Here is a 9,757-nt window from a genome sequence, read left to right on the forward strand (position 1 = left end):
GACCTAGACAAATGGCAACAAATAACACTTCAACCTCTCTGGAGCGAGCACTTTTTTGAAGGGCAGTGCAAGCAGGCTAGCATGACTCAATATTTTGTCGAATTTATTCGTTTAAATATTTTTGCGTGCTAACATGAACATCTATTCTTCATACATTGCAATCATTTGAGATGTCAATTGTCAGAGATTCAGAACTTTCAAGGCGTCTCTCCGGCGTCTATCACGTGGTGCCTGCAGTTATTTCGTGAAGCCAGCGGAATGTCCGCTTACAAAGTGCGCGCCCGAGGAGGGGTTAGTGGTATTTCGATGCACACGAAAAAAACAGTAAATTTCGTCAAAATCATCCATGATTCAAGAAGAAAATAAAAATCAGTAGAAACGTTTGTAGGAAAATAATAAATTAAAGGACAATAATAAATTGAATTATTTCTGTGAAATAAAAAGTATAAAATAGCTTTATAAGCAGTAACACATACTTCGTTAAATTCAACTTTATCACCAGTGTCAATAACAGAATTTGACCGCATGATTTTCGCATGGTATTTACCATTTGAAAGTAGTTCCTTTTATCTATCTTTATCAACTGATATAGCCATTCAGTTGTTGTTTTTTCGCGCCAACATAGCAACAGGCTTACTGAATTCAATTTGAATTCTCAAAATCCTGTTTGATTTGAACAAAATTGTTTTAAAATTTACGTCTCTGACGAATGAGTTAACGTCATGCGGATAAATTCACAATTTTATTATCAAAAAATAACGAGCTAATTGTGTAGTAATAATAATAGTATAGCAGCATCAAATGTATAAACTTTTAGAACGAGTAAAATGTTTACGGTTGGCTAGGCTGAAATATATATCTTTTCAAGAAACGATTCGTGAACATCAGAGGGTTTCAAGGAAAACCTATAAGACTGCATTCAGCTTTCATATACAGATCAGTGGCTAAGAAGAGCGAGCGCGCAGGGGTGCATGGTTGTTTTCCAACGCGCGTCCTCCACAACCACTGTCCACAACCAACCCCAGCAAATCGTTCTTGGTTGGTCACAGATCTCTATATGTACCTGAATGCAACTTTATGTTTTCCAATGAAGCGCCTGGGTACGAGCGCCAATCGCAAAGTGTCTCATCTCAGGCAGTGACTGGAAATAAAATTTTGTGAAATGCTGATTGTTCAAGTGATATCTTTGCGTAGCATGGACTGAGGTCTTTCCCTTTGAAGAAAACCCATATTGATTTGATACTGGACTTAGAGAGATGCGTTTTACGACAGAATTACAAAGAGTTGAGTGTCGATGTAGTGGTTCCCAGTACAACATTAGTCATTCTTCGGAGCTTTCTTAATTAGTTCCCAGTCTTTCGCTTTTTGCAAACTCTCCATAATGGCTTCCTTTATATTCGCGTCCAGTGATGCATCCTGGGACAATGCGAGGAGAATCTCGAAAGTTTTGCTTTCAACGAGCTGAAGTCACGAATTGCAGAAAAATATTGAAGAATAACACAAATTTCTAACCCTCGCGAAACGGATAAGAAACTCACCTTTTCTGCGATTGATTTGCTTGCTTTCATTAAATTTCTGACAATAAAAGACCCCCTTGAAAATAATATATCACTCTGTTTAACATTTGATGCATTTCATACAATTATTACTAGCGAATACACCGGCAATTTTCAGGCATATTTTGTAAACATGGATTTAATTTAGAAATTGTTTTACCTGTGCTTTAGTTCCTTATTCCCTGAGAGCAATAGTCCTTGCATTATTTCCAACCAAGGTTTGACCTTCATTAAAATTGATAAAGGTTGAAAAATCGCATATTTTGGAATCTCAAACAACGTCGAAATAAAATAAAAATGGTTGTTAAAAGCAAGAAAAGCTGCTGTTGTTTACCTCGGCGACTTTTTCACAAATTTTGGGATTGTCTGTTACGACAGCCAGTGCACCAGAACAAGCCCTGAATGTTGAATTTAAAATAAACATTTAAAATAAAGCCGTTCAAGGCTTGAATATATAATCCACTTAAGAGTCTATTTATACCTCGCTAATAGTTCATCTTCTTCACCAGAGTATAAAGTAAACAACTTCACTCTTTCCGTTGTATTTTCTTGAAGAAACAAGTCAGCTACCTTAAAAAATTATTCAATGACTCTGTTGAGATTCTTTTTATTTTGACCACAACTACGATTTGAGTACAACAAGGCCTTTCACTTCACACACACAACAAGGCCTTCCACGCTCAAGAAGAAAGTAATCTTGGTTCATACCTCTTGACAATAAACAAGATTGCACATACACTCGGCCGCAGCCCTCCTGACCATCTCGTGATCCTCGAACAACAAGCTTTCGATGTCAGGAATTCCTCTTTCATGAAAAATATGTTTCCTGCGTAAAGATACGATGAATATCAACTTGTCGCTGTTCCAATACATTCACTGATCTTGGAAGCATGCATCTGGACATTTTCATCCAGTGCTCGTTTCGAGATCAGAGAGTTACCTGACGTCATTGTTCATTCCGGCAAGGTTAGTAAGGGCCATGAGTGACTCGAATTGTTCCAAACTCTGACACGGATAGAAACAAAGTGAGTTTGGGGGTAAAGTCAGGGGGAAAGTCAGGGGTAAAAAATACAGTTTGCTTGTGGCATACCTTTTTGTCGGGATGAAGAAGCGACAGCAATGGTCGAACCAACTCGAAACTCTGCAATGTAAAATTATTCCCACTGTTAATGAGTCCTAGTCAACCATTTATAAACGAAGTAGACAAATACCTTTTGTCCAGGAAAAGCAACAGCTGGATTCATCGTAATGGCGACCTTCGCCAGAGCATGCGCGGCTATATCTTTACCTCTGTCCGTGTTGACCGTTGTTAGCGGGAGAAGAGCCTATGGCGAACGATTGAAAATTTCAATTTCTTCGAAATACTTAACTGGAAGAACCTTGGGAGCGTGAAGAAATAAAAAAGACTTTATGAATCACCTTAGCGCCACCCTGCTGGACCGTGAGTCCTCGATGTTCCTGGACAGTGACAATACCATGAAATACCCTATAGATCAAGGGAAATACTTCATGAGTATATTTAATGTAAGTTTCCAAATGTGAGTTTTCAAAACGTCCAGTCCATTATGGCTTACCTCGCTATCATTTCTCGACATTGCTTGCTCTCGGGTTTTGCCAAGTTTACTAAAGCGTTTACGACCCCTTCCTAAATTCAGCAAAATCCAATTGTAAACATTACAATTTACATAGAAAACACTGTGTGCGGATCACGATACCTTTCAAAGAATATAGCTAAGCCCAGGGTGATAAAAATAAGAAATTAAACTCGATTATAAATGAGGTAGTAAGCTTCATACCTTAACTAATATATTAATTCTTTTCTGGACAAAATCTTCGTTATCCTGAAAAATAAAAGAGAGCAATTCAAGTTCAAGGAACCAGGAAGAATATGCAAAGATAAAAGTATATATACCTTCTCATCATATTCAGGAATGCTGACTTTTGCGAATTTTCCTAATTCCTTCATTTTTTCCGAGTTTTCATTCTTCTCCGGTTTGTCGTAACTGTTCGTGAGGTTGACAAGAGTTTGACAGACGCCGTACAGTAGAGAATTGTCTTCAAGCTGAAGCGTCGATAACAAAAACAATGAGAATAAAAACAATATAATACAGATGCCCTTTCCAGCAGTATGTATACATTATACACCGATATATATATATTTTCCACAGTTTAAAACTAATGTGTTTAATACCAAATTGAAGTGTATCTTTACGAACCTTTGCCAAGTCTAATAAAGACGTTAGTGCTGTGCTATCATGTATCAATTCTTCCTGAAATAACAAATTTAAAAACTTTTACGATGCTAAAAAACCCAAGAATGATTTATGCAATGCATAATAATTCATACTTTAACGTCAGCATCTAAAGTTAGAAACGACAGTCCTTCGGAGGCCCATTTTCTTAATTCCATTTCCTCTTTCGGTCGCACAAGATAACTGGAAACAAAGGCAAAGCAAATGGCAAAATTTGAATCCGTAAATACTGTGCATTTTCAAGCTATCATAGCTTTAAGACACGATAATGGCCTGCATGGTGACAGCCTGGTCCTTTAATAATCACATTGAAAATTCAAGTTATATGTACACAAACCTTCTTGCGGACTTATATAGTTTAAGTATAGTTTCTTTCTTGTAAACTTTCGAATTGATATCCCCTGCTCCTGTCGAGCCAACTTTACACATTCCCTGAAAGACGGTTGGTATATTTTAGTACGAGGTAGGAAAAACTTGATATTCTGTTACACTGCACGATTTGATACTCACTACGAGTGCACGGACTTGAAGATCTTCATTCGTGGACTTGTAGAGATTTTTCAAAACAGACATTCCCTATAAAACGGTTTCATTACAAACTTCAAATTACATTTTAGAACAACGGCAAATAGTGTTTAGTTTCTTGGCAAAATCTTCACCTAAATTCTCAACTTCCTATTTTCTTTCTTGCTTTATAAAAGAAGTTTTAAAAGAAGAAATTAATTTTCCTTTTCTCAACCAACTCACATACCTTGTTATGAATTTCGCTGCATCTTTGTTTGTTTGAAGCGGCCAATGCAATCACTTCGGCTGCCGCAATCTTTAAAATTTTCAAGAAAAACCAATTAGAAACGGCTTACAAGATGTTATTTACAATACCTGCAGTACTCTAGTAAATTTTATGCCAACCTGTCCGTCTAATTGATCCGATTGAGCGATAGAAAACACTACTTCTGTAACTTCGGTTTTCGCTAAAATGGCCGCTGCTGCATCGTGGACCCCCTGGAAGTATAATATGCTTTAAGGAAAGACCAGCGGATGCGGTGAACAAGCTTCAATAGGACGGGGAACAATGAAGGATAGAGGAGGACAGTGAAGGATGGATGAGGACTGAAGGGCGAGGAACTAGGTCGTATGGAGTTGAAGCATGCAAGATTATGATGGTGGTAGGGTGTGATATTATGATATAAATATGGTATGACCTATGGTATGGTATGGTATGGTATGGTATGGTATGGCATGGTATGGTATGGTATGGTAAGGTACGGTAATGGTATGCAATGGTATGCTATGGTATGCTATGGTATGCTATGGTGTGGAGTGGTATGGTCTCTGTGAATATTGGTACAATTCAGAATGGTATATTTCATGGTAGGACACAAACTTACTTGCAATACAGCGCATAATGCGGCCAGGCCATTTATCTTGGTAGCTCTTTCCGAACTTTGAATATATTTACTAGAAGAAAAGACAAAGTAAGATTTTGCATCGCCGTAAAACTACATTTCTCAACTCTATTCACTTATTCGTTCGCTCAGGAGAAGAAGGGATACTCACCACACCACGCTGTCACAGTCTGCGAGAAATTTCTCCTTATCTTTGTCTTTATAACTAAAAGGACATAAAGGATACAATTTGTCATATTTTTCTAGTTATAAAATTAACCAATATATGATTTTCAAGTGGCGTTGCTGTTTTGAGCGTTTTTAGTAAGTATGATTATGCGCGTTCTGAACAAAAACAGGTGATTTATACCCTAAACTGTCGTAGAGTTTCGATAATGCAACAGAAACATCCATCCTCGTTGATTTGTCAACTGGTATCGCGGAGTTCGTGTTTGACCAAACACAGGCCGCCATTGCTGCGACTTGGAGTAACCTTCGAACGCCTAAAAAATATGTAATTTTACAGAACTCGTTCTTCATAACACTTTCATCTAGTGTTTCACCGCGTACGATGTAGTGCTTTTAAGAATAGACGTGATGTCTTTAATTTTTCTGTCCAGACTTCAACTAAAATATTCAACACTGAGCGCTTTTCTGCGTGCGAATTAGAGGGAAACTTATCATTTGCAGGTTTAGGATCAAGTATTCCACTAATTCAAGCAAAAATCCCAAAAGAACTACGTGTATTTATGCAGGAAAATGTCGTAGCTACTTCTACAGTTATCGTTTCATTTGGCGGCAAAATGACAACGGTCGCTGGACTGTGGTGTACAAATGATTTCTCTGACCTTCTAGTTCGACAAATAACTGGACCATGTGCTTGTTTCCAGGTACTGCTGTAATCACACACTCGATAATGGCGTTTCGATTCCGGGCATTCACACTGAAACAGACATTTTAACACAACCGTCATTGAGATACGAACGATTTCGGCTGAGATATAATACAAGCCATCTTAACTCCCTTACTCAGGATCAACTAAATTATCCAACAGCACCGAACAGGCGTATTTCAATTCATCTTTGTACACTATATAATACAGATTAAAAAAAACGGTACGTTTAAAAAAGTTAAAATAGATTTTTGTTGCGATTTTCTACTTCAGACCGATGACAACGAGTGAATAGTTATGAATGCTCTAATGTATACGTGTCCTTATTCGAACGTGCGTAACTAATCCACTCGTTCACATGTATCAAAAGAGGAAATCGCACATAGAAATGAGCTTTAAGGAACTCAACAAATTTACACCATAATCGATTAAGGTATTACTTAGTCGCTTACCTAGAGGAGGTTGTTCGTCTTTTTGCTTTTCTTTCGCGGTGGGCTGTCTGACGGTGGCTTGAATGAATTGACTGATAAGGCTTACGGCACTGTCGCAGACCTCTGCAGATTTCTGGTAAAACAAATATTATCATCGCAAAGCTTTCGGTCTGTTGGCCCTGCAGACCTGTGTCTAATTAAAACTGTGCCAAAAAGGATATTTTCTCAAAAAATTATTAGTTCTTCACCGAGCAAAGCTACAAGAGTGAACGAACTAGTAACTTTACTCGGAAAACAACAAGTGCATACCGATTTTATACAAGGAGAAAGTCTTCCTTTCAAACTTTCAAACACTCTTGCAGCCTATCGAAAAAAGAAATCGATTTCATGTATTTCTTGATTCGAATAGTTCTTGGCCGTTTTCTTATTTTAATTTCGGTACATCAATATATTTCGTTGTGTCAACGTTTCATCGCGAAACGGACAATTCAGTCTCACCCGTAAAGCACTTCCTTTACAAAGAACCCCAACAACTTTGATTGCCAGGTGTCTTAATTCCTCGTTTCCGACTTCCAAAACTTTGGATAACTTGCCGATTCCACCTAAAAATGCAAAAGCTAATCAATATGATATATTCAAAGATAAAGAAGAAAGCCCAGCTTACCCGCTAAATCAGTCATAGGGCTGACGTTCTTCTCTGAATAAAACCAATTACAGGTTCCTCAGTTTGTTTCCATCGTTTTAACCATATACTTTCCTACCTGCATTACATATTATGTCTGCACCAGAATCTTTGTTTGCCAAAACGATCAGGTTTTTCATCGCCTGTGATACAAAGGGAAGTGTTCAAAGTTGACCCAAGGCTTGTGAAACAAAGTAAAAGCAAGTTTCACGCTCGTAAATCTCTTTAGATACCTGGACTTTGCGATCATCAGGTTCATTTTCATCGAAGATAGCCGAAAACATCGTCTCAACCATGCCGTCTGTTGTATTTTGTTTTTCGGTCTGAAAATTTCAAAATGCATGTTTCATTATATCTGTGATGGTTTCATTATATCATGGTAACATTCTACACGCTGTAGATATGAATGAATTAAATTTTATTCTGGGCAAAAAAGCACGAAATTAAGACCGAGAATGTCTAGTAATTTACCAAAACTCGAGTGAATGAACGTCTTGAAAACACGGGCCAAAAAAAACCTGATCAATACCTTTTGCTGCACTTGTTGGGTCAAGTTCCTTAAAAATTGCTGGACAGCTGGATCCTTGGATTTTGAAAAGAGGAAAAAACGTCATATAACTCTTTAAAAGGCAATCAAATATCTTAAAAACAGAAGATTCCTTTGTACCTTTGGCACAATCTGAACCAATATCCTGGCAGTTTTATATGCTTCTTCTAAACGCTCCAGTTTTTCAAGAGCTTGACATTTACGGAACAACGCCTTTGGATCTTTTGGTAAATATTGCAGTGCTTAAAGAAATAAAAGGATCGATCTGAAGATTGAGAAGGGGTGATTGAACTACAGACCAATAAGAAAAAAAAATCATAAAATACAAGAAAGGAAATTATTGAAATTCCACAACTGTTCCAGATTGGTTTAGTCTTTACAATTTTGCAAGCTTTAAGGTTCTTAAACTAAATAATATAGTTAGTGCCTAGAGATGGTTGTACAAATATATAAAGGACCTTAAGATACACCAAATCTATGATACGGACGTGAAGTAATACTGTCTTCATTTCCACAGTTTTACAACAGAAATAAATATTATGGACTCCTTTTGGCAAACAAGGTCAGAGCTGTATGTAAAACTAAAACATATGATACATCCATGTAGTAGATTTGGTGTATCTTAAAAGGTTCCTATGATTAACTTAACTTTGGTAATGATAGACAGATTTCAATCAGACTGAAGGTTGGAGTGAAAAAATAGTGAAGGTTGGATTGAAACATACCTTCATCGCAGTCTTTTAGTGCTTTGGTATAATTACCCTGTAGACATGAAAACATATTTTCAATATATATATAAGAGTGTGATAGTTATTCCTTCGATCAATAATGTTACACTTCAGAAAGTTCACAAAAATAGAATACTGCAAGAACACTAATCTGAATTTCTTAATTGGTTGCATTCAACTGTGAGTAATAAATTTTTATCAGACTATTTCAAGACATGAACTCATGATCTCACCATTTTAAGAAAGCATGCAGCTTTGTTCTTCAATATTGTTCCATGTTCTTCCTTTAATTCACTGTTTCCTTTGCATAGATTCAATGCATTTTCGTAACTACTTATGGCCTTTGAATAATCCATCTTCTTAAAATGGTCATTCCCTTCTGCTTTCACTGCAAGCACCTGATCCTTGATATTCTGTGGAAACATTTTAGTAACAGATTTAGATGCATTCTAATCATAATTCCCAATGAACACCCCTCATGTGCTTAATACTAAATCGTTAAGGATAGTAAGTGCCTTGTGCAGCCAATACAAGTTATACAACCCCCAGCTTTTGCTTTGTTACATGCCAGAACCTAACAGCTCACAAGTAAAGCATCTGGCATTTCACTGAGATTACTAAGAGAAACTGTTAGATAAATTTGTTTACAATACTATCAATATAACCGTTTGTCAAGGAGGGGTAAAATTGTCCAGGAGAACGACGGTTAAAGAATCTATTGATCTCAGACAACTGGGACATTGTGTACAGCCATTCTGTTGTCATCAATGTAATAATGTATACTTAAACATTAAAACAAAACTACATTTTCTAATTTCTGTCCCAGTGATTACGTTCACATCAGCGATCAGATCCTTAAACAGTAGCGATTTTGAGTGCTCGTCAAACCAATACAAACAATAAAGCATAAGTCTCAAAATCAGTAAGAGGAGGACACCGAAACTGGCCCAACACACCCTAGACATATACCTTTGAGAACATGACAAATATACAAAAATCTGTCACGATCAATTGTGATATAAATGTAGTTACAACACTCCGATTTCTTTTAAAACACGTACCTCACTCATCCTGACCTCAATCTTTCAGCTACACTTAGATTAAGCTTGATTATGAAAGCAGTCTTTCTCTTCCAGCGAACAGAAGTATCGAACTTTCCATCAATAAACTTCAGAAAAGTTCGACATATTGTTTACGAGCCTCGGGTGGCTTCCTGCAGCGGTTCTCTAACAAAATTAAAGATTCAGAATTAATTTGCATACTTTGCGGGAAATACAATGAATT

General features: G+C 37.0%; 1 protein-coding gene across 1 annotated transcript; it reads right to left on the bottom strand.

Moving 5' to 3' along the window:
• Window positions 1-487: 487 nt before the first annotated feature.
• Window positions 488-9,695, bottom strand: LOC114526861 (protein unc-45 homolog A-like). The gene is made up of 34 exons (XM_028548386.1): window positions 9,535-9,695; window positions 8,707-8,886; window positions 8,471-8,507; window positions 7,866-7,987; window positions 7,728-7,781; window positions 7,432-7,521; window positions 7,278-7,341; window positions 7,015-7,118; window positions 6,826-6,879; window positions 6,538-6,649; window positions 6,222-6,282; window positions 6,042-6,136; window positions 5,564-5,696; window positions 5,366-5,419; window positions 5,197-5,266; window positions 4,718-4,810; window positions 4,560-4,628; window positions 4,319-4,384; window positions 4,146-4,240; window positions 3,904-3,991; window positions 3,773-3,826; window positions 3,469-3,618; window positions 3,353-3,397; window positions 3,131-3,201; window positions 2,976-3,042; window positions 2,768-2,881; window positions 2,647-2,697; window positions 2,497-2,561; window positions 2,265-2,382; window positions 2,038-2,126; window positions 1,891-1,954; window positions 1,717-1,781; window positions 1,539-1,593; window positions 488-1,461 (listed from the first exon to the last, which is right to left on the bottom strand). The coding sequence occupies exons 1-34, from the start codon at window positions 9,541-9,543 to the stop codon at window positions 1,318-1,320; spliced, it is 2,802 nt and encodes a 933-aa protein (XP_028404187.1). The 5' UTR covers window positions 9,544-9,695; the 3' UTR covers window positions 488-1,317.
• Between the last annotated feature and the right edge of the window lie 62 nt (window positions 9,696-9,757).

Source organism: Dendronephthya gigantea, unplaced genomic scaffold (genome assembly GCF_004324835.1).
Source record: "Dendronephthya gigantea isolate DGI-Jeju-01 unplaced genomic scaffold, DenGig_1.0 000042F, whole genome shotgun sequence".
NCBI classification, from domain to species: domain Eukaryota; kingdom Metazoa; phylum Cnidaria; class Anthozoa; order Malacalcyonacea; family Nephtheidae; genus Dendronephthya; species Dendronephthya gigantea.

Coding starts and splice junctions, on each gene's coding strand:
- LOC114526861 (XM_028548386.1), bottom strand. Junction 7,988..8,470: donor ACTAAAAGACTGCGATGAAG/GTATGTTTCAAT, acceptor TATTTCTTTAAG/CACTGCAATATTTACCAAAA. Junction 7,782..7,865: donor TGGTTCAGATTGTGCCAAAG/GTACAAAGGAAT, acceptor TCAAAATCCAAG/GATCCAGCTGTCCAGCAATT.